Source organism: Anastrepha ludens, chromosome 6 (genome assembly GCF_028408465.1).
Source record: "Anastrepha ludens isolate Willacy chromosome 6, idAnaLude1.1, whole genome shotgun sequence".
NCBI lineage: Eukaryota > Metazoa > Arthropoda > Insecta > Diptera > Tephritidae > Anastrepha > Anastrepha ludens.
The window spans coordinates 104326778-104351514 of NC_071502.1; the positions used below are offsets into that span (position 1 = coordinate 104326778).

Consider the following 24737-nt stretch of genomic DNA (forward strand, 5'->3'; position numbering starts at 1 on the left):
TCCCGCTCCATCTCATCTCGATTATCCATTCGGCTACTTTCAGGATAGCAAAAATTTCCGTTTGGAAAACAGTTACCATTTCCCCCATAGCATATTGATACTTATTACTATCGTTTAAGTTCCATACGGCTCCAGACCCTATTTCATTCTTGGACTCATCGGTAAAGAAAACATCCGTCAAGCCTCCCTGAATGCATTCTGGATTGCTCCATTGCTCACGCAATCATCTGACATCAAATTTCCTTCCAAATGAAACGATGGGTATCAGGTCGTCTTTAGGTGACAAAAACAGTGGATACTGCTCAGATAGCAACTAATTAACTAACTAACTAATTAATGGTTCCCATTAATGTACAGTGGAAAAGAACAGCAGCGAGCTCGGCAGTAGGACTCGCAAGTCGAACGTCGTGGATCCATCACACAGGTGAGGGAATACTAAAGGTTACACGTAACGCGCTATCGCTACTCAGTGTTCATCCAATTTTACAGAGTCAGTTGTTTAACTGCTGTCATTTTAGAAAAATTGCAGAATTTGTTTGTTTACAAACAACTCTACGTTGATCTCTATTCTAACCTAACTTTTCAGTAATGTTTCCATAAGTTCGCTACCTCGACGTTCGCGATGTCCCCGATTGTATGTATATGTATATAGCCTTGTAGGCCACGTCCTTCATTTCTCGTCGTGGATAGATCTTAGCTGCAATAAGAAGTAACAAAATTAGATATTAGGTTCTCGGATTGTACGTACAACTGTCCCAGCATCATCGATTTGGTTTCTAGTTTGTCGATCAGAAAACAACTACGTAGCCTAATGAGCAGTTTTTAACTGAAAACTGCTGCTTCGGATCACCACAACAAAATCGATTAGCCGGTTTCAGCTAGCGACGGTTTCGTCGGAGAGGCTAAATTTTCCGAAAGGTCGAAAAGTTATTTAAATTTAATGTTTTTAAATCGAAATATGCCGAAATCCATTGTATGCATTTAAAAAGTTTTTATTTTGATATAAAAACTTTTTATAATATATGTTTTGTTGGAGTTGAAAAAACCGACTTTAATCAAAAAAGAGTTAGAAGCAAGAACTTTTTTTAAAATCACCTTAGCAGTGTTGTTGGAAAATACTACAATATAATTTTGTGATCAGAATCAATAACCGCTCAAATAAAAAATTATACTTTCAAAAAAAAGCCCCTGTTGTTGTTGTTTTAGCAGTATACTTTTTAGTATATGTATGTATATATCTGTGAATTATGCATCGTCAATAGCGCGATTCTCTTAGTCTTGCAAAACCATCCCGACATGCACGGATTGCATGAATTGCAGCCCTATATCCCATACAAAGACTCAACATCAAAATTCGAGCGAAAAGTTGTTTGCAATATCCGCAAAGTATGCAACAGCGAAACCCATGCATACTTTCAGGTTGTTAATTAACCCTCTGGCAGATGATTTTTTGTTTTGTTATTCTTTTATTGTAATTTGAGACATCTAGTTTGAATATTCTCGCACTCTTGCATATTTCGGTATGGGTTTTTGCATCTCATGCTATAGACATATGGAATTTCCTTACTATGTTTTTATAAATAACTTTTAAAAAAATATGTTAAGGCGATGGGATTTCACGTAAATATAGACTTTTGTTGCTAGAATACTCACATATTTCTCAAATGAATTTAGGCAGTTATTGATTATGGCCACATAATTATGAATATATATATATATATTATGTTAGAATGAGTCAAGCTTTCAAATTAATCTTTATATCGTTTTTATATCAAATTGAATAAAAAATGCAGAGAAATATATGCACACGCGTAATTAAATGTATTTTTATCGCTAATTTTATTAAATATTATAATACTCTTTTTTATATAAACTCGCTCTTCTTATAAATTCTGCAAAATTCCAGAGATTTTTTACAGCCCATCCAATGACATCAACACTTATATATATATATATATATATATAAGAAGGCGAAACATTCCAGGATAGCTGGTTGTGCGTTGGGTTTGGGACCCGCCACTTAAAAATCGCCCCCAATGAAAACTTTAAAAAAGCCTCGGATGAGACCTCCCTATACTGATGACGACCCCTGCAAACGAACTAAGGACTATGATTTGAGGGCATGCACCTGGAATGTCCGGTCCCTTAATGGGGAGGGTGCCTCTGCCCGGCTGGTTGATGTCCTCGTGAGAGTAAAGGCTGACATCACTGCCATCCAAGAGATGCGATGGACGGGGCAAGGAAAGAAAACCATAGGACCTTGCGACGTCTACTACAGCTGCCATGTAAAGGAGCGCAAATTCGGTGTCGGATTTGTTGTGGGAGAGAGACTTCGTCGCCAAGTACTGTCGTTCACTCCGGTGGACGAGCGTCTCGCAACAATCCGCATCAAAGCCCGTTTTTTTAACATATCGCTAATTTGCGCCCACGCCCCGACGGAAGAGAAGGACGATGCGACCAAAGATTCTTTCTATGAGCGCCTGGAACGTTCCTATGAGCGCTGCCCCCGCCACGACATAAAAATCGTGCTTGGCGACTTCAACGCCAGGGTGGGCAAGGAGGGAATTTTTGGTCCCACAGTCGGAAAATTCAGCCTACACAACGAAACATCCGGTAACGGACAGAGGCTGATCGACTTCGCCGGGGCCCGAAACATGGTAGTCTGCAGCACCAGATTCCAGCATAAAAAGATACACCAAGCTACCTGGCTGTCCCCTGATCGAAAAACGCGAAACCAGATCGATCATGTTGTGATAGATGGAAGACACGCTTCTAGTGTATTAGATGTACGTACGATCCGAGGACCCAACATTGACTCGGATCACTACCTTGTTGCAGCCAAACTGCGCACGCGCCTCTGTGCAGCAAAAAACGTGCATCTACCTACGCAAAGAATGTTCGACCTCGAAAAGCTGCAATCACAACAGACAGCCAGAAGATTCGCCACTCGACTCTCACTCCTGCTCTCAGAGAGTACTGCCCAACAAACCGGCATCCACGAACAATGGAGCAACATTTCTCGTTCTCTACGTACCGCCGCCGAAGAAGAAATCGGATTCCGGCGAGCCCGAAAAAACAATTGGTACGACGAGGAATGTCATGCTGCCGCAGAAAGAAAGGATGCCGCCTATAGAGCCACGCTGCGATCGGGCGCAACGCGAGCCATGTGGGATCGCTACAGAGAGCTGAAAAAGGAAGAGAGACGTATTATCCGACAGAAGAAACGAGAGGCCGAAATACGTGAGTGCGAAGAGCTTGAGATGCTGGCCAACAGGAACAACGCCCGAAAATTCTACCAGAAAGTTCGGCGGCTTACAGAAGGTTTTAAGACCGGGGCGTTTTCCTGTAAGAACAAAGACGGCGAACTGGTGACCGACGTACAGAGCAATCTTAAATTATGGAGGGAACACTTCTCGAACCTATTAAACAGTGACAGCTGCGCATGTCACCGAGAAAGTGAAGATCCCGATACCTCAATCGTTGACGACGGAATTGTCGTTCCGCTACCCGATCATGACGAGGTGAGAATAGCGATAACGCGGCTAAAGAACAACAAAGCCGCGGGCGCCGACGGACTGCCGGCTGAGCTATTCAAACATGGCGGCGAGGAGCTGGTAAGGTGCATGCATCAGCTCCTATGCAAAATATGGTCGGATGAAAGCATGCCTGCCGATTGGAATTTAAGTGTGCTCTGCCCAATCCATAAGAAGGGCGATCCTGCAATTTGTGCCAATTACCGCGGGATTAGTCTTCTAAATATCGCCTATAAGGTTCTAGCGAGCGTATTGTGTGAAAGGCTGAAGCCCACCGTCAACCAACTGATTGGACCTTATCAGTGTGGCTTCAGACCTGGAAAGTCTACCATCGACCAAATATTCTCAATACGCCAAATCTTGGAAAAGACCCATGAAAGGAGAATCGACACACACCATCTTTTCGTCGACTTCAAAGCTGCATTCGACAGTACGGAAAGGAGTTACCTGTATGCCGCGATGTCTGAATTTGGTATCCCCGCAAAACTAATACGGCTATGTAAGATGACGTTGCTCAACACCAACAGCGCCGTCAGAATTGGAAAGGACCTCTCCGAGCCGTTTGATACCAAACGAGGTTTCAGACAGGGTGACTCTCTGTCGTGTGACTTCTTTAACCTGATGTTGGAGAGCATCGTGCGAGCCGCAGAACTTAATCGCTCAGGCACAATTTTTTATAAGAGCGTACAATTGCTGGCGTATGCCGATGATATTGACATCATCGGCCTTAACAACCGCGCTGTTAGTTCTGCCTTCTCCAAACTGGATAAAGAGGCAAAGCGAATGGGTCTGGTGGTGAACGAGGACAAAACGAAGTACCTCCTGTCTTCAAACAAACAGTCGGCGCACTCGCGTATCGGCACCCACGTCACTGTTGACAGTTATAATTTTGAGGTTGTAAAAGACTTCGTCTATTTAGGAACCAGCATTAACACCGATAACAATGTCAGCCTTGAAATCCAACGTAGAATCTCTCTTGCCAACAAGTGCTACTTTGGACTAAGTAGGCAACTGAGCAGTAAAGTCCTCTCTCGACGAACAAAACTAACACTCTACAAGACTCTCATCATGCCCGTCCTAACGTATGGCGCAGAAGCTTGGACGATGACAACATCCGATGAAGCGACGCTTGGAGTGTTCGAGAGAAAGATTCTGCGTAAGATTTTTGGACCTTTGCACGTTGGCAACAGCGAATATCGCAGACGATGGCACGATGAGCTGTATGAGCTTTACGACGACATAGACATAGCGCAGCGAATAAAGATCCAGCGGCTACGTTGGCTGGGTCATGTCGTCCGAATGGATACAAACGCTCCGGCTTTGAAAGTATTCGATGCGGTACCAGCTGGTGGTAGCAGAGGAAGAGGGCGGCCTCCTCTGCGTTGGAAAGATCAGGTGGAGAAGGACTTGGCTTCACTTGGTGTGTCCAACTGGCGCCGGTTAGCACGAGAAAGAAACGACTGGCGCGCTTTGTTAAACTCGGCCAAAATCGCGTAAGCGGTTATAGCGCCAATTAAGAAGAAGATATATAAATTCTCCTTGAATATATATATATATCCATTCATTTTGACTTTCAATTAAACCTTTAGTCTTCGTTTACCCCAAAATATTATACAACTATGTTCAGGACTTCTATCGATTTACATATTTCCTTTCTTATTCTCTACAATTGTAGATAGTCTGAACTTAAACCGGATAATAGTTAAATCTTATTGGGTCGCATACAATATCACAGTCAATTTTAAACTTTAACAATTCTTATACGAATTTTAGAGATATTTAAATTGGAGCTCATCTTATCATTTTCTTACATTACGGTAACATCTTTACGTTTTAGACGTTCTTTGTATATAACAGCATTGCACGATAAGCTCTATTGTGAATTGGCAAATGGCCGAATAATTTCGGAGGTGTCAAAGTGTCAGCGAATTATTTTTATTTTTCATTGTTGCTCCACTTTTTCTTTAATATCTACGTTTTTGGAGCTGGTTTCATAAGCGAACTCTAAAATTTTATTAAGAAAAACCATGCCAGTAGAGGAAGCAAACGAGAGCAAGGCGCAAAAATTGGCCGCCGCACGGAAAAAGGTAAATACATTAGTGACACGTCATAGCAATACATCGTCGCTATTTGATTGCTGTGCTACATCACTTGTATTTGGATTTGACGTACAAAGGAGAATTTGCGTTTTGTTTTTGTTTCATTGATTTGTTGAAAAACTAAAATAAATTGATACTATTTTTTACTATAGTTGAGAGAATACCAGAAACGTGGCGCTGTGGATAATATCATATCAGCCGGTGCACCAGCTTCGTCTACGGAATCGCATACGAGTAGTATTGGTGGAGGTAGTATCTCAAGCAACTTATCTGAGGCATCAGACTGTGACTTACCGACGAATGGCCACGAAGGTGGAATTGCAAGTGTACAAAGCACAATGGCCAACATAGTTATGCCAGAAAATCCCGGTGAATCTGTAATACCAACACCAAGTATAACGGAAGTTGTTGCAACTACCGCACCAACAGTGTCTTCAACCATACCACCCACTGCCGCTAGTTACTTCCAAGCCGAACCGCAAGTCGCTACACCAACAGTACTTGATAGTTTTGCGTCGTCATTAGATGTTCTATCCGCTGAGCTCAAAAACGTAGCAACAGAACCAGTACAATCACAAAATGTTAACGCCATTCAGGTGCTTATAGCTGAAAAGGCTACTCTAACTACCGAGTTGAATAAATATCGTTGCTTATGCCGGGAGCGCGAATTGGAAATGGAAGAGTTGCGGACGCAGCTGAAAGCGACAACAAGGCGTCAAGACGAGTTGGTACAACGTTATCAAACGCAGCAACAAAACTTGGAGCAATTCCGTAATTTGAATAATGAGTTGCAGCATGAATTAGAGAACTCTAAGGCAAAGCAAGAAGATCAAGATTCCCATTTAGACGAGTTAAAGGGACTACTGGATGTAATGCAACAACGGGCTATGGAAGTTGAACACCAGCTCAAGGAGAAATCCAATGAGTTAGAGATGGCGCAGTTGCGCATACGTCAGTTGTCGGATGAGGCCAGTATGAGCCAGGGTGATAATCGTGTGGAGACATTGACGCAGACTCAATTCATGTACGAGCAACAGATCAGAGATTTGCAGGTGAGCTAGAATGTGAAGTTGAGTGTAAAAGTGCTCAAAACGATTAAGTATTTTCTTTTAGGCTATGGTGCAGCAGTTGGCGTACGACAAAGAACAAGCAAACAATCAATACCAGAGCTACGTGCAACACCTGAATGCAGAGATAAGTAGTTTGAGCGAAAGAAATTCAGAATTAATGGATGAGTGCACAAAGCAGCAGGAACGCGAGCGTCAATTGGTTGATCACATAAGTGCACTTGAAAAGGACATACAGAAGAACATAAGTCGCCAAGATCAACTAAAAAAAGAAAAAGATCAGGTGAATATTGTTGTTATTTCGGAAATATTTAAATATCTTATTTCATTACCATCAGGAATCCTTTTTCAATACTGAATCGCACACCAAAGAGATAGAAAACTTGAAAGAGCAAATTAACGATTTCGAATTGGAACGTCACGAATTCCAATTAAAAGTGAAGTCACAAGAAGATCGCCTAGAAATGCTAAACAATGAATTACAGGAGAAGCAAAAGAAATTGGAAGAACTGGAAGAGTATATGAGAAATTATGCTGCCGAACAGCCGGACAAAACTAAGTTGCTAGCCACCATGGAATCGGATAAAATCGCCGCTTCGCGCGCACTTACACAAAACGTCGAGTTGAAGAAGCAACTGGATGAATTGGAGCTACGCTTCGTACAATTGACAAATGATAAGGTGGATTTAGTGAATAAATTGGACGCAGAAGAGCATGCCAATCGGGAAATGCGTGCAAACTATACAGAAATGGAAGAACAGCTGCATAGTATTGATGAGCGCTTCAAATTTAAGGACGAAGAAATGATACGACTCTCACATGAGAATATGGAACTATCAAACAAAGCGGCAGTGTTGCTAAATAAACTTGAACACTATAAACAGGTAAAACCACCATATTTCATATGTATCTCACAATATTAGTTCATATTTACAATTAGGAAAGAAGCAAGGACTTAGCTGCAGGAGGCGACCATGAAGAACACATCTATCAGCACGAACACACGCATGAAGGAGGGCACGAGCACGGCGATCACTTAAATCATGATACTGAGAGGAAAGAACACAAGCACAACGGCTGTGAAGATGAACACGAGCTTGAGCACGATGACGCGCATGACCATAGCCACGCTCACGAACATGCCCGTGATCTTGCACACAATCACCACCATGAACCACCGCACGTAAAACAGCTATCCACGAGCAGCAGCAACACCAGCGCACCACATCTGCCTACCTACGAGGCTGTGGAAAAGTTAGAGCAGCGTTTCACGCGCCTCATGTCACAAGTGGCCGATCTTACTGATGAGAAACAACGCTTGGAGCATTTGGTGCTACAATTGCAGGGCGAAACCGAGACTATTGGCGAGTACATCACACTCTACCAAACACAACGTCGTATGTTAAAGCAGCGAGAATACGAGAAGGCTGCACAAATGCAGCTATTACAGCGCGAACGTGAGCAATTGCGCGAAAGAATCGCTTTGCTAACTAACCTTGTGAGTAGTCTGAGTGCAGATCTGCCCCAACGCATGGCCATACCAGATCAGCTCGATGTGATTGTCGCGGAACAAGGCGAAACAAGCAACATCAAGGCTACTGGCGATATTGAGACTGATGCCTCGAAACCTTTGGTTGTGGAAGCCACTGAAGCGCTTGAAAAGAAGCACAGCCAACCAGAGGCCCAAACTTACGAGAAATTGACTGCAGCCGAATCGCGGCAGATACTCACGAAAATTCAGGATATCATTACAGAAATAAATGAGAACACCCAACACATTCCCGATGTTGCTACGACACAAACGGTGGATCATCTTAATTGTTGCCTTGGTAAAATCGAAGTAGTTTAGAGATATACATTGTGGGGTTTCAATTATGTATGTATGTATGTTAATTGTATTATTTTATACTATGTTAATCAACTTATTAAACTTGTATGTAATGCTAGATTATGCTTGGGCAAACCAAAAATTGAACGATTTCGATTTTTTGCAAACATTAGCCTTAATTACAGTAATGGTAATAATTGAAAATAAAAGAAATAAAATAAATTTGTTATTTTTGTGCCGTGAAATTTTTTTTTAAATAGTAAAGGTAAGCAGATACCGTAGTATTCCTCTGTCTATTGAGAATAATGAATGGCGAAATATTCAAGTGAATACTGTAAGTGTTTGCCACTTCATTGTCATTTTGCGCGTCAGCATAAACATTTTGGAGCCTTGAAAATAACTCATTTATTTGAGCAGATTGTGTAATTTACTTCCACGTGAATTTTTAATGTAATTGTAGAAAACTTCAGTTATATTCGTTTTTTTACTCCACCATACATTTAAAGAGCAGATGTGAAAACTTTTTATTAAATTTATCAAGAAAATTAAATAATGCAAATTAAACTATTTACTACGTAAATATTCATATTTTGAGCATTGTACTGTTGTTTTTAATGAACAAATATACTATTCAACGTTTTTTTGATGTGGCTCTTCTCTTGCCACTATCGCTGCGAAGCTTATCTCTTAAACTTGGTTCTGCCAATGCTTTTGGCGCACATCTTCGTGATGGTCGCGTACTCTGGCTTGTGGTCTGCGACAATGGGCTGACGGAGGATGAATTATTAGTTTCTTCCGTTATTGCAGCGGCCACCGCTGCTGCTATGCTGTGACAAGGTGTACTGCATGGTGCGTCCATAAAATTGCCCATTGAAAATTCGGTTAAACCCAAACTAAGCTCTGTTGATGCCAAAAAAAGAAACCAAAAAACCTTATTGGTAGATATATTAAAGGAATAAGATATTTCTCTTACCTCCGTTCTTTCCGGTTTCTAACAAATGCTCACACAACAAAGACTTTGTTGTAATTGTGTGTTCTATGCAAAAGCAAATACGATAAAATATAAAACTTAATACGCACGGAATCGTTTCATATCAAATAGCTACCTTCATTCTCGAAGTGAACCCCAATATGCGATGGCTCACGTATTCGATGCACTCGAACCATAAGAGGCCGGTTAAATTCGTCTATATTAAGTGAAGGGGAGTCCTTTCCTGCATCACATTGCTCGTTTAATTCGCGCATATTGTATGTGCTATGTGATAGATGCAAAGAACGGTGCATTGAAGCGACCAAGTTATCTTCCACCTCTATTTCGTTCACATAACTTGACGGCGTATATGTAGAATCTAATTGAAAGAGAAATACATCCATAGATTAATTTAATACCAAATATTTGTAATCTATATATTTACCCTGCCCAATATTACGTGCAACTTCAATCGAGTTTTCAATGTCGCTTCGTCTATGATGGTGTTTACCGCGTTTTGTTACAATATTTGCTTTCGGTTGTCTATCTTCCATATCCAAATTTGTTAGATTTTTTATGGGCTGTCTCATAAATGTTGGACCTTCACCACTTCTGTGCATAGCAATCTCATCTTCAGATTCTTCTTCATTGGTTTCCCTTATGCAACGTAACTCTTCATTTTCGCCAGTCTGGTCATTTTCAACATCTATTACATTTTCTTCACTCATTGAGTTTTCCAAATCCATATCGCTGCCGCTTTGCTCACTAACTGCCTCCATCTCGGTTTCATCGTTTATCGCATTGTCCGCGTTATGTCGTCGTGTTGGTGATATTTGCAATACACTATGTTGACGGCACAGCGCACTGGAGCGACGAAATTCCTTTGCAAGGTGGATGCTTCTACGACTTGCACGAGTGCTATCACTTTGGCAACTTACGCCAACATTATAACTTCCATTCTGTACACAATTATCATAACCCAGTAAATCCATTACATTTATATTTGTATCAATCTCTCGTAAAGAAGATAGAAAATTTTTAAAATTCTTTGTCGCAAATGAGAGCATGCGATCGCGGCAATCGCGCTCTGATTCTATTCTTAAGCGATGATGCTCTATTAGTTCGGCGCGCATTGAATTCAACTCCCTTTGGTATGCAGCTATTGTTTGTTTCAGTTCCCGATTGGCATCTATTAAATCCTTATTAAGTTGTTTGTAGTCCCCCATTTCTTTTGTTGGAATTTTGATTTTAGCTTGTCTCTGAAAATCGTGAAAACACCTAATTCAGTTCCTCGAAATATTCTTTTGCCAAATAAGTCGAAATATTTAAACTCCTAAGGATTGCTCTTTAAACAATATTTCAAACAACAACTTCCAAATAATAAAAGCAAAATGAAGACGAGCACAGGGTTGTATTGATCGTAAATGATTGAAGTGTATAATTTGAAAATTCTAAGCAAGCATTTGTGATTTTTCTTCAGGTATATTTCTATGGACTTTCGACAAAACTAGTAGTTATTGTTTTAGATTGATAATTGTTTGTTTTTTGTTTGCACAAAATCAATGATAGGTAGCTTTAACCTAAACCGATTTCAGGATTGTATAGAATTAAATAAGAATAATTTGGTATTAATTACAGGAATTCTAGCAGAGCTTGTATATTGCATCATCATTTTACTATCCAGCGAATATATTCCAACGGAACTTGCAGATTCTGTAGGAAGGAATATAAAACCGCCAAATCTATGCTGAGACCGTGCCCAGCATTCATACATAATCAGAACGAACACCTATGTTAACTTATTTTACCACAGGATGAAATAAAACTCAATGAAATAAAACAAATACTAAAATTTATTGAAGAAATTTGGATCAAAGAAATATTCGGAACCCATGAAGTTGCACATCGCTAAGGTTACATATATGACTAATGTATAGGCAATATCAGGCGAGAACAAGGTGAATTTAACAACGTATTGAATCCTATCCTGCATCACATTGCTCGGTTGATTCGCGCAAATCGCATGCGCTACGTGATAGATGTAAAGAAAGGTTCATTGAAGTGACCAGTTATCTTCCATCTCTATTTCGTTCACATAACTTGAAGGCTTTTGTGCAGAATCTAATTGAAAGAGGAATACACCCATACAGATTAATTTATACCAAAAATTTGTAATCTATGGTACATATTTACCGTGCGATATCAATCGAGTTCTCACTGTTGTTTCGTCTATGATGGTGTTTACCGCGTTTTGTTACAATACTCACTTTGGGTTGCCTATCTTCCATATCCAAATTTATTAAGTATTTTATGGACTGACTCATAAATGTTGGACCTTCACCACTTCTGTCCATAGTAATCTCATCTTCAGAGTCTTCTTCATTGATTTACCTTTGGGAACTTACGCCAACATTAGAACTTCCATTCTGTAAACACTTATCATATCTCATTATGTTTATATCAATTTCTCGTAAAGAAGACACAACATTTTTCAAATTCTTTGTCACAAATGAAAATATGCGATCGCGCTCTTTTCCTATTCTTAAGCGTTGAAGCTCAGTTAGTTCGGCGCGCATTGAAGTCAACAAATGAAAATATGCGATCGCGCTCTTTTCCTACTCTTAAGCGGTGAAGCTCAATTAGTTCGGCGCGCATTGAAGTCAACTCCTTTTGGTATGTGGCAATTGTTTGTTTCAATTCCCGATTGGCATCGATTAAATCCCTATTAAGTTGTTTGTAGTCTCCCATTTCTCCAATATTTTGATAGATATGGTACGGTAAAATGGATTGGAATGTTGATTTTAGAACTAATTTTTGCAATTTTTTATTTAAATTAAATTGTTAAAGCTAAGAAGGAAGCAACGGGAGCTCTTCACTTTAACACTCTTTAACACTAAATAAACAAATAAATTAAAGTAACGGTACTGCAGAGAACGTTAATGTATTACATTACATTACATGTATTACATTACATGTATTACATTACATGTATTACATTACATTAACGTTCTTTGTCCCGTGTGACCGCGAATGAGACATGAAAAGAGAATTTCCAATGTCTCCCTTTCAGATGTCTCCGTGTGTAAATCCGGTGTATGTCATCTTCCTGAGTGCCTCTTAATGAATCAATTCTCTATGAAGCATTTGATTTGGTTGAAGGAAATTCAACAAAGTTTCACAGAAGATGTCTTACACAGATATTAATATATGTATATATTTTTGGATGATTTTCTCTTTCTAAGTCACTATTGAACTTAGTTTTTTATGATAAAGTGCCTGTAGCTGGCTTACCTTCTTCCTTCCTTCATACAAACGAATTTTGCTCAAGTGGCGTGGAATCCAAAGTCCCCCTCAAACAGTTTTTTTCTCCATACCTAACGAGCAAGGTGAATTGAGTACTGAAGGGGACGCCATTAAAAAAGTTACTTTACTCTGACGTCAACTCCCTTCGCAAAACAAAACAAACAAAAGCTAGAAAGTGTGTGTGTGTGCGTATAATCTATATCTTCACAAACAAGTAATCCCCCTCCCTTTTATTTGTACAGTGTGGGAAAAATAAGACCTACTACTACTACGCAGCAGGTCCATAGTTTGCCTAGCAGTATGCGCAGTTGCTCCATCTTGTTGAAACCACAAATTAGGATACTGCTCCGCCATTGACCGCAAAAAGTTTTCAATCAATGTTCTGTAAGAAGCTCCTGAAATCGATTCGATTCCGGCGTTTCATCCTCATTTTCGAAAAATATAGACCGATAACTCTAGTGGCCATAACAACGCACCAAACAGTACATTTAGATGGGTGCAACTGATGTTGGTGTGTTGTCCTTGGATTTTCAGAGCCCCACAATCTACAGTTTTGTTTGTTGACATAACGATTTAAATGGAAATGCGCTTCATCCGACATCAAAACATTATTTAAAAAATCAATTTGTGTTGCTAATTGTGTAAAACGAATAGCGTATTGTAGTCGTCTTTGGTGGTCTTGCGGTAGGGCTCCATAATAAATTTCCAACAATTCAATTATAACCTACAAAAAGAGAAAAATAAATATGTCAAAAAATAAAAAAGTTGTTTGTGCTTAACCCTGCCACTGTGTATTCTCTGCCGCGTATATTGATGGACTCTACGACGCGGCGAATTCATAAGGCGCAATCTTCTTCTCTATCATTCTTGACAGTATTAAGAATTGCAATTACAACAATGGAAGACGTATTCGTAAGAGCCCTCCTGCGATTTAGTTCCAAATGAATAATTATTTTCAACATATTCTTTTTAATTGGAGTAGTATAGTAGTTTGATATGAATGAAAACCCATCTCTATTGATGCGGTGACAATTTATGTGCATGAAAGAAAAAATTCGCCCTACCTACTGGCATCTACATTTTTCATTTTTCTTCACGTCTAATTTGACAGCTTATTTTGACTGCCCTCATTGTGAATGAGCATTCTTGTGATTTTTCATATTACCTATCTTCATTATTTCTTATTTCGACATCGAGGAGTTTATATTGTGTGGAATAAGTAAACTCTTTTTATATCTGCTGTTTCAAACAGGCAAAGAAATAAGAAATTTTAATTACAAAAAGTGTGTTTCAAACAAAAATAACAGGGATCCCAAGTATAAAAAAAAGTAAGGTTTTGGGGGCTGGGTGATAAAGAGTGGAAAGTGTTGACTCGTCAATGAAATAAAAAAAAAAAACAAGTAATAAACGAAATGATGAAAATGGGCGAATGTGTTTAAGATTTGAACAAATAACATATTTTGCAATGCAAAAGTAAATCGTATGTAAGTTTGTTGCACCAAATGTCTTAATGTGGGGCTGTGAAATATTGTTGCATTTGTATGAGAGAATTAAATTTATAAAAATTATTCGCAAATGATGACGTTTCGTCGCGACGAGTAATTGAAGCAAGTAGAATATTCGGTTAAGAGTTATAATTTTGTGTGTGTGCTAATTTGTCCAGTGTGCGCTGTGCGTTTAAACACAAAGTGTTGAGGGAGGCGAAGTGAAAAAAGTTGATGAGAAAATTCAAAATTCACCTCTTCTATCTGCAATCAGCGAGTATAAAGTATAAAACTTTATAAAACAAATATTGATACCACTTCCTACACGCATCACGCATCACGAGCTCACACCCTTATCCTTGTTTCTAGGTAAGTTGTTCTATGAGTGTTTTTCGTATATTTGATTTGTGTTTACACGTTCACATAAAAATAGCTTTACAACTTTTGTTTGCGCAATTACTTCCTTATAACTAATCCTATTAGCGGGAGCTCGTTGACATCCGCAGACGCGTAACCCAGAAAGAGTGCATTGTCGTCAGCTAGAGCAGGTCGTCAAAATGAGCAAAAGTAGAGGGTGGTTGTGCAGGAGGTGGGTTGTTTACATACAAATTACGAGTATCATACATTTCATGATGCCCAAACACGCCAATGAAGCGCATGACCAGCAGCTCCGACACGCTAGCTAATGGTAAATATACCCACCATATTGGGGGATGGTTGGTTCATCCTGCTGAGCGATGTAAAATGCCTACAATATTTGCGGATATATTTTGCAGCGGCAATAGCAATCTTGTTGAGTCTCACATGAAAATAAGTCCTTTCCTTTTTGTATTATAAGTGCTTGCCGCACTTTGCTCAACAAAGAAGTGTTAAAAGCTTGTAGCTTTTTTGTTTAGACTATGTGTAAGTGCTGGAGTGAGTTCAATGTCGTTCAAAGAAGTTGAAGACAAAGAAATATCACTTCCCATGAAAACAAAATAATAAGAAATGAATAAAAAACGAAACTTAGAAAGTTGCATAAATCCAAAAGCTTTTGATGATAGTCTTATGCAGCAGACGAGTTAGTTATAGTTTCTTACCGTTTTATTTTAAAACTTTTCGTTGGCCTGCATTTGCTAGGTGGGTGACAAACACTTTTCATCATCATTTCTACAATGTTAGTTCTGTTTTCGCCATTGTGTCTTCTACTTGTTTTTCATATCTTATCCACGTCACAGTAAAATATCTATATTTTCGCTCATTTATTTTTGTGCGATAAGATATAGTTTAAGGCATAGTTAGAATTGGCCATCTAATCTTTCATGTGTATGCCATTTTACAATATATCGTATGTTATACACTATGCATTAATGTAAATAGTCAATATACATACATACATATGTATGTACATCAATATTTTAAATAAATTAATATATTATTAAAATATAAAATCTAAATCTGCTTCAATTCTTATAAATTTGTCAGAATTAATTACTTAATTTCTTTCTGAGATGATATTGAAATAAGGAACCGTTATCAAAGCATACACATTCTGTGTCGTTTCATACACGCTCCAACCGTTGTATAAACAGTTGTATCCTGTAAAGCGTGGTCGTACAACCGATTTCCATGTTGATCCAACGGTTGTATGAAAATTAAAATGTTTTATAATTTGCTGGGCGGACGTAGCGGTTGTACAATAAGTTGGAACGTGTATATGCGGATTGTATAATCAACTTTGTTTACATTATTATTTTTATTTATTTACTTAAAAAAAAAGAATATATAAAAAATAGATAAAAAAATAAAACAATAAATCATAAATAAACTAAAATTTCGTAAAAAAAAAACATTTCACTTGATTCCTGTATTTTGCGAAATATTCAACATATATGAGAATTGTAGCGCCCCGCCTTTAGAAAATATAAAACGAAATAAAGGATTTTTTATTTAAAAAAAAATTGTTCAAAGAGAATAGTGAAAAATGCAATAAAATAGAACCATAAAAGAAACAGAAACAGAAATGCAAACAAAAACCAAAAATATCTCAAATTCTTGAATAAAAGTATGTACATATAATGAGAATAAATGGGAATTTGCTTTGAACCTCGGTACTTCCACCATTCGCAAAAAGCTAATTTACACACATTTTTTAAAGAACATATGGGCCAAGAATAGTGCAGTTTCTGTCGAAACAAAAGTTATTAAAAGGCTATTTATTTTCTAACGAGCATTTCAACTGATCGGTGGAGAAATAGCACAATAACCTGTGGTCGGAAGAGTCTAAATTTTTGTTGTTATGTTTTATCATGACTGCTGTGTACCGCATGTACCCACATGTTCGCAGACCGGTAAATAACGCTTTCAAACCGAAATGTACAATTGAAACTGTTAAACACGAAGGAGGATAAATTAGGGTTGGGAGATTCTTCTTCTAGCAAAATGGTGGGTGGTCTGATATATCGAATTGAGAAGACAATGAGAGCCTCGACTTATGCACTTTTTTAAATGAGACAATGTTACCTTATGCTGAGGATAATAAATAACTTCGATAGGTGTTTTAGCAAGACAACGATCCGCAGCACACTTCGAAAGTGGCCAAGAAATGGTTTTCAGATAGCCAAATGAACATATTAAGCGGGCCTGCTCAATCACCGGATTTAACCCTTTCGGTAGGGAAAGCCGCTAACGGAAATACAAATTATTTTATATGTTTAATAGTTGCAATGGGTGAAATAAAAGTGTTTTGTCCCATCAATATTGTATTCGGTTAAAAAGGGGCGGTGGGAGGGGCTGGGACATATATGTCCCGTCAGTATTTTTATGGACGCATTTGTCCCGTTTAGTATTTTATGATCCAATATCTAAAATATTAATACCATTTGTTTTTATATAAAAGTTTGTTTTATTATGAATTCAATATATATTTAGTTTCAGTAAAGTGAAAAGAAGAAAATAATGAGCAAGTAATACAGTATAAAAAAATTGGTTTTTACTTATGGTAAGGAGCAAAACAGTCCTTGCATAGAGGAATCTGGCATTCTTCGCACAGTGTCTTTGTGCGCCTATCTCTATTTTGTTGTGCACAACAGAGATGACCTGCAGATAGTTTCCTTTTTCTTTCAGATGTACCAGATCGACTAACAGCAGCTCTTTTTTTACCTTCGGCTATCATATTTTCCGCCAGAAAGATCATAAAATCTAAAAGTGGATTTTGTCTCTGTCCAAGTTGGGAACTGATTACCCAACAATTTCCCACTGACATCATCAATAATCGGTAAAAGACTTTTTTCCACCATTTGTTAGATTTCCGATCCAGCTCATATTGACCTGCTATTTGATCAGCTCTGTCCACTCCACCCATTATCTGTCTGTAAAACTTAATAATTTCGGGGCACTCCACATTCATTTTTTGACCGTTTTTCAATTTCTTTTCTATCTGCGATATTTCAGACGAATGGCAATTACTAACAACGACTACTTCCTTGGTGTCATGCCATTTGGTATACATCAAACCTGTGTTGCTTGCTCGGAAAACGCATTGACCTTTGTTCAGCTTTACGTCGATAATTGGCATTTTTTCGCGGTTTGTCATAACGGTTCCCAGCGGTGCATAACTAGTAGTCTCTAGGAGATTGATACTTGTGAAGAACCGATCGAAGCACAAAGTGACATCTGTTTCTCGAATTGTTGCAGCTAATTGATTTACGACGCGCTCGCCTAGGGTTCCCTCGACAGTTCCTTCTTTTCTCCCACAGTAGATGTTAAAATCGTAAGTATAGCCAGTAAGAGCATCACACCTGAGCCACATTTTAATACCGCGCTTAGTAGGCTTCAATGGTAGGTATTGTTTCAGGAAGAACGGCCCTTGAACTTCTTCATGTTTTCATCAAGCCTTTGCTAAGGACTTTCGTTCCTTGCATTTGCAAATCGAGACTTTAGGCACTCCACAATATCTTCCGCATAATACAGCTTGGATGATCCTTCAGGTTTTTCAGGTGAAGCAAAATACATTTTTGATGACAGTAACAGAAATCTATCCCGCGATATTGCCAATTTTATAGCATCGTTTCCCATGCTATGTTTCGACCAATAGTGTTTCACAGATGGCAAACGATTATATGACATAATTATCATGCAACCAATGACGACTTTTATTTCTCCAATATCTATTAGTTTTACGTTTTTGTATGCTGGTTTTGATTTTCGCTTTCTGGAAAAATTTTCATAAATAAATTATAAGGATTGTCAGTCCTATCAAAGCGCTGGCTCATATCGGGAAGTCGATAACTGGTTAATGTTTTCCTTGGTACAAATTCTGGGTAGGGAGACGACCATATGGTGTTTTGAGCACAATCTGTGGAGTGCGTTGTTGGCAAATCCTCTTCCGCATCCTCTTCACTATCATCCTCCGTGCTTCTTTCATCAGCAGATAAAACCTCACTATCAGAAGGCTCATAGTTATAATTACTGCCGTCCGAAAAGTCATCTTCCTCATTAGATGACTCCAAAATGCTAGCAATTGCATCCTTATCAAGCACTTTAGGCATTATGCGTCTGTACAAAAGTAACAATAAGAGTTTATAAATAAAAAATAGTTTTAAATTATTCCAATAAATATCCAAGAAAAAGCATATTTGATCCTGACTGGGACACTTTGAGCCCGACAAGAATACTGATGGGACACATACGTCCCACCAGGGTAAAAATGCCAGTAACTCTTTATATAACACAAAAACTTATACTTACTTACCTCAATATAATAATAGAGCACTAGCACAATAAATAAATATATTTTCAGTAAACTTTGAAGATAAGAAACCACGAAAAATCGCAAAAAAACCTACCACTTGCAAAATTCGCGTCGACTTTTGCGTTTGTTTTTTGACTAATGAACACGTGTTTACCATTTAACTTCAAATAACGGAAGGGAATACCGTTAAGATTGGCATTAACTACAAAATGGGATAAATAAAGCCCACTAAATTCGCTTAATTTCCAGGCTAGGTATCTTCAAACATGTGCCGGGACATATAAGTCCCGTTCGGACCGAAAGGGTTAAATCCGATCGTAGGCTTGTAGCAACAGGTGAAAATGGCTATGAGGGTTAGAAAAGCAACCAATAAAGTAAGCTGGGGAAGCTTATACAAAGCAAGCGAAAATAGCAAAGCTGCAAAATATTGAAGAATCATATTACTATAACAATAAAATAATTTAAAAATCTTTCACTTTAGTAAAAGTTCTTTTTTCACAGCAAAATATAACTTGAGCTATTGATTTTTTTTCACAGAATTTTAGAATTATCTTTTGATATTTCGATATAAAACACTACTCAAAAATAATTGTAAATATTGGTTTTATTTTTACTATTATGAAATTTCGCTATGCGTTCCTAATATTTTTCGAATGATTCTATAACAAGTTACCGTGTACAGAAACTAGCGAAATTGGGAAAAATATAGTAGTAGTTTTCGGAAGACGCCACCTTTTGCTTCTGTACACCGGGGCAATCTTGTGTTCTATAATTCTTGATAAGAAATGGATTATCAGGTTTTCAATTCTTAACCTATGGTTACTGTAACGGCGAAAAAAGTCGTAAATTTTTCAGCGGTACGAAAGAGGATAATTATTGCACTGTCATTAACTGATTTATATTTTTTAGAGTAATTTGAAAACATAAATGTTTTTGATTTATAGTGAGCAAAAAAAATTTTTTTTTTTGTGATTATATATTCATACTAGCTTTAACCCGCGGCCCCGCTCGCGTAAGAGTAGTTTTGAGGGATTTAGGATATGTATATAAAAGAATTACAAACAATAATTTTATATGGGAAGGGAGTTCCATCATAAAAACATGCCTATAACCTTTATTGGGTGAAAATATGAATGTATAAAAATTTTTACGTCATTTGGTGTTGTCGTTTCGTAGTGATGCGCGGACAACGTACAGACATTCATTCACCTGTATAGTATAAAAGATGAGTAGTTATAGAAGTAGAATAAGTTTTTGATAGACTGATTTTCGCAAACATTACGCTTTTTTATTGGCAAAATAGAAAAAAATATTTATAAATATATTATAAAAAAAAATTTATGTATCTAACTTATCAAAAAAAAAAAACATACGTGCTTCCATGCAGAATATAATTGTGAATATACAGCTAAGAACTCAAGCCTGTCAACATTTTTCGAGTAATGAGTCCAGCCGATTTGAAAAATGTATTTATTGTTAGGTGTTTGATCGAGCTCCTTCTCCTAGTTGCGGTGTACGTCTTTCTATTACTCTACTATTTACTCTGCTATTGTCCTTAAATAGCGAAACCGGCAGTTTTGGTTTTATGCCGCCTCTGGTCGGTAAATGGTTTTTTGTGAGCAGCTTTTTCATCACAGAAATAGACTCTGAGTTTTGCCATTTCCTACTGAGTGCGACCGCTTTTCTATAATTGGCTGTTTTATGTCCACAGTGGGTTTCGAATCCGGGCCCTACCGAATGGTCGTCAGGCATAAAGCCATTCCGCTACGGTAACCGTCGAAATGTTGTTTCGGGGAAAGCGCGTAACATCGGACTGAAAGGGCTGTCAAAATTCTAAATATATATACCTAAGTATAATATTTATACAGTTTTCCCACCTTAATCCATTGAGTTTTGTTTTCGTCGGGCCATTTTTACAGCAAAAAAATACGATTTTTGGAATATCTACAGTGGTCTAACAGATTAAGACTATAACACATCCTCAACAATAATAACAGATTCCTATAGGTTGCGTTCTTTTAAGCACCATTGTTTAAACAAGAAATTTTAAAATGGCTAAAAGTAGTTATAACGCATTTTACAAAAAGTTTTAAATTTTTCAAATACCTTGTTTTCACAGTTGTAACGTCAATTACACATTTTATTAAGCTGCTTGCGGCAAAACGATGAAGGCAGATAATTTTAATAAATAAAAATATACATTCATATGTATGTATGCACAGACATAGGTATATGTACCATATATACATACATACATATATTGATGTCTGTTTATGATCACATCATTCGCCTCATCTGCATCTGCATCTGCATTTGAGTTGTGCTCTGTGTAAAGATTTTAATATCCCTTGCTGTGCTAGCGTTGTTTGAGTTTGTCACGTTGTGCGCACTTAACTTGTAAATAAAAATAACACAGGAAACTCAACCCCCACATTGAATAAGTTGTGGTTTATTGCCAACGGGCGCGCAGCGGGGCGGTCGTGCTTCTATTTCTATATGCTATGTTCAACTGGCGTATATTACTCGGATTACTAAACGATAGAATTTTATCTATGAAAAATTTACTAGCAACGCGTAACAGCGGTTGCAAAATAATTGTTTTTATATTTATTTCTGTAATTTATTTAAAATGCCCTTAAAGTAATGACCATCAACAAAAATGAATGACGATTAGAAAATAACGGCCGCTGTGGCTGACTGGAATGCTCGTGCATGGCACTTCAGCCAATAAAGCCATGTTAGATTGATAGAAAATGATTTTACTAATAGAGGTTACCACTCGACAGTTAATGGCGATCTTCGGACAATATTTCTGTAACTTCGAGTACTCGATTTTTTTTGATATTTGCTAATGTAACTTGCAGCTATTTTGGCCCATTCGCGGATAATGGCTTTTTTCAGCACCTCGCGACTGGTGAATCTTTGAGTTCGGATCTTGCTCTCCAAAATGGCCCAAAGAAAATATTCCTTCGGACTCGCGTCTGGAGAATTTCAGAGCCATTGTGTGGACGTTATGAAGTTCCTAACGTTATTTTTAGGCCATTATTGGTTCACTCCAGCTTTGTGAGACGGTGCCGTGTCCTGTTGAAACGTCCATGGTCTGCCACGAAATGTTTGTCTGCCCACGGCTTCAAAGCAACCTCCAGAATACTTTCCAGATAATATTTCGCATTTACCTTGACCACAGCTTCGATGAAAACGATTGGAGAGGCCAATCGATGACTTAAATTCTCGTATTAACGGTCGGTCAAATAAATCCCATTGTTATGGGAATTTACGAATTGCTCAGTTCGAAAAAGTTTCTCGTCAGAAAACACAATGTTCGGAAATTGACCGCTTTCGGCCAAGTGAAATAACTCCTTCGTTCTCTCAAGTCTGACTTGTTACTGCTTTGGTGTGAGATCATGCGTCTGGATCTTGTAAGGCTTGACTTTGAGATCATTTTTCAGTATGCGGCGGATGCTACGGTCAGATATTTTCAGTTCTTTAGCCAGTTGATTGGCACTTTGTCGGGGATTTCGCTCGTGACGTTTCGCGATGCTAACCGTATCATTGCAACGAGTAATGGTGCGATAAACAAAAACTCTATTTACTTTAAGGTGTTCGAGCTCACGAACAATCGCTGGTTGTGAATTTCCAGCCAAATAGTATAACGCAATCACACTATTACATTTTGAAATCCTTTACTAATTTTCTTTTTTCGCGTTTACTCTCGGCAAAATGCTTTCGCGCGCTTGTAAACAATACTCTAGACTGTCATTTTGCTAACTAACAGACAGCTCATGCCTGTGCATCAGCTGCGCGAGCGGTCCGAAGTTGGTTACATTTCGAGTGCCGGACCCTGTAATTCTTACAAACACTGTTAGTTCTACAGGGAGGGCCATATAGGGTTTGCTTTTTGAACCACCTATTTTTTTGAGAATGGTAACACAAATGGCATGTCAAATGTGTTCATAATTTACTTAAAGGTTTGACATTTACGAAATGGGACGCTATACGCTTGAACAAAATTGGGAAATATTGAAAACCTATTTCCAAAGTCGTGAATCTTCTACTCAACCTGTGATAAATTTGAAAAAAAAAATCCAAAAAAAGATTTGCCAACAAGACAGTTTGTGGATCAATTTGTTAATCGTGTTCGTGAAAGTGGATCGTTAATGGATAAAACAACACGTGAACGTGCTCCTACAGTGCGTACACCCGAAAACATTGCTGCTGTAGCCGAAAATGTGCGTGAACATCCAACAACCTCAACTCGTCATCGTTCTCAAGAATTGAACATTTCACGCACTTCTTTGAGGAGAATTTTGCATAAAGACCTCGGTATGAAGGCTTACAAAGTTCAATTTGTGCAAGAACTGAAGCCTTATGACATCCAATGCGTTTTCGGTTCGCTCAATGGGCAGAAAATCGTTTGACCGAAGATGAGCATTTTTACCGAAAAATCATCTTTTCTGATGAAGCTCATTTTCACATCGGTTAAAGCCCGTTGGACTATTTTTTGTGGGTCGCCGTTAAGGACAAATGCTATGCGAACAATCCAGAGACGATTGATGCTTTAAAACACGAAATCGAAGTTGTCATTCATGAAATTGGAGCCCAAACAATCGAAAATGTGCTTAAAAATTGGGTTGATCGAATGGCCTACTGTAAAGCCAGTCGTGGCAGTCATTTGAACGATATTATTTTTCATTCATAAATGACAATGTTCAATCTTCAAAATAAAAACAAAAGTTTGAAAATATATTGATTGCTATGTATGCTAGTTTCTAAGAAACCTTGTATTTCTAGATTTACTAAATGAATAAATAAATTATGATCTGGGCTGGATACGCTTGCTGTTTCTACCAGAGAAGACTCCATCCGAACTCTACTTTGGTTCCATCCAATCCAACGAAAAGTGCCACATTGAGAACTTATCTGACCTCAGGGCATATAGATAATGGCATCACATGCTATGTTGCTCCAGCTAAAGGACGACCACAACTGTTATTCAACGCCTATAACCTCGCGCAATATAAAACAGTAACACAACTTCGCCTCTCTTTCATCTGCAGTGACAGTATGTATGATGGTTGGTTTCGGTTTCGGTCAGTACTTTGATTTCCCATTAAAATCGGATATTGTTTTTGCTGTAGCAGCATAAACATTTACCATAAATGGTTGGGGAATGCTGATGGAGTGGCAGTCCTTGAGCGGATATAAATCCGGGTCGTTCTGGTAACTTAGAACCGACTGTCGTGGGAACGCGATATTCATTGCTTATGCAACTCAGGTCTCCTTCAATCCACAATTATGTCAGTTTGAATCATCAGCTGTCTGAAATCAAGCTACATATGTATTCTACTATAGGCTTGTTGTGTGACTCACTTCGTTTTACACACACATATAGATATAATATATGTTTATGTACCTATATACGTATATGTATATATGCACATAAATATGTATATATAGTTTTTGGAAAAAAACGCTGAATTACAACTATTAAATAAACCAGTTTCCTTTTCATAATTTATTACTTATTTTATTTTATCAACTCGCTTATTACGTTTCACTATAATGTTTCACTTTATTCAACGCACTTTAACCGCAATAAAAATGGTTTATGCGAGCCATTTGATGATGCACCGAAACAAACTCGGCTACAAATACAAGTATGCTGTGAGAGGAAAAAAATATGTACATATGTACTCGTACATACGTGAAACAGAACCACAA

The 24737-nt window shown here is 38.1% G+C and overlaps 3 protein-coding genes across 5 annotated transcripts in view; 2 read left to right on the top strand and 1 right to left on the bottom strand.

Annotated features, from left to right (window-relative positions):
- The first annotated feature begins 5411 nt into the window (after nucleotides 1-5411).
- On the top strand, nucleotides 5412-8754 carry LOC128866526 (golgin subfamily A member 2). Its single transcript, XM_054107339.1, has 5 exons — nucleotides 5412-5620; nucleotides 5785-6684; nucleotides 6746-6982; nucleotides 7038-7583; nucleotides 7640-8754. Exons 1-5 carry the CDS (start codon nucleotides 5561-5563, stop codon nucleotides 8546-8548), a joined length of 2652 nt encoding a protein of 883 aa, XP_053963314.1. The 5' UTR covers nucleotides 5412-5560; the 3' UTR covers nucleotides 8549-8754.
- Nucleotides 8755-8987: 233 nt separating this feature from the next.
- LOC128866527 (uncharacterized) lies at nucleotides 8988-10898 on the bottom strand. Its single transcript, XM_054107340.1, has 4 exons — nucleotides 9943-10898; nucleotides 9634-9876; nucleotides 9501-9563; nucleotides 8988-9427 (listed from the first exon to the last, which is right to left on the bottom strand). Exons 1-4 carry the CDS (start codon nucleotides 10721-10723, stop codon nucleotides 9159-9161), a joined length of 1356 nt encoding a protein of 451 aa, XP_053963315.1. The 5' UTR covers nucleotides 10724-10898; the 3' UTR covers nucleotides 8988-9158.
- A 3048-nt stretch (nucleotides 10899-13946) lies between these two features.
- The window catches only part of LOC128867678 (WAS/WASL-interacting protein family member 2), a 56440-nt gene continuing 45649 nt past the window's right edge, over nucleotides 13947-24737 (top strand). For all 3 annotated transcript variants that reach the window (XM_054109113.1, XM_054109115.1, XM_054109116.1), the window contains exon 1: nucleotides 13947-14653. The gene's annotated coding sequence lies outside the window, so the exon portion shown is untranslated. The remainder of the gene's footprint in view (nucleotides 14654-24737) is intronic.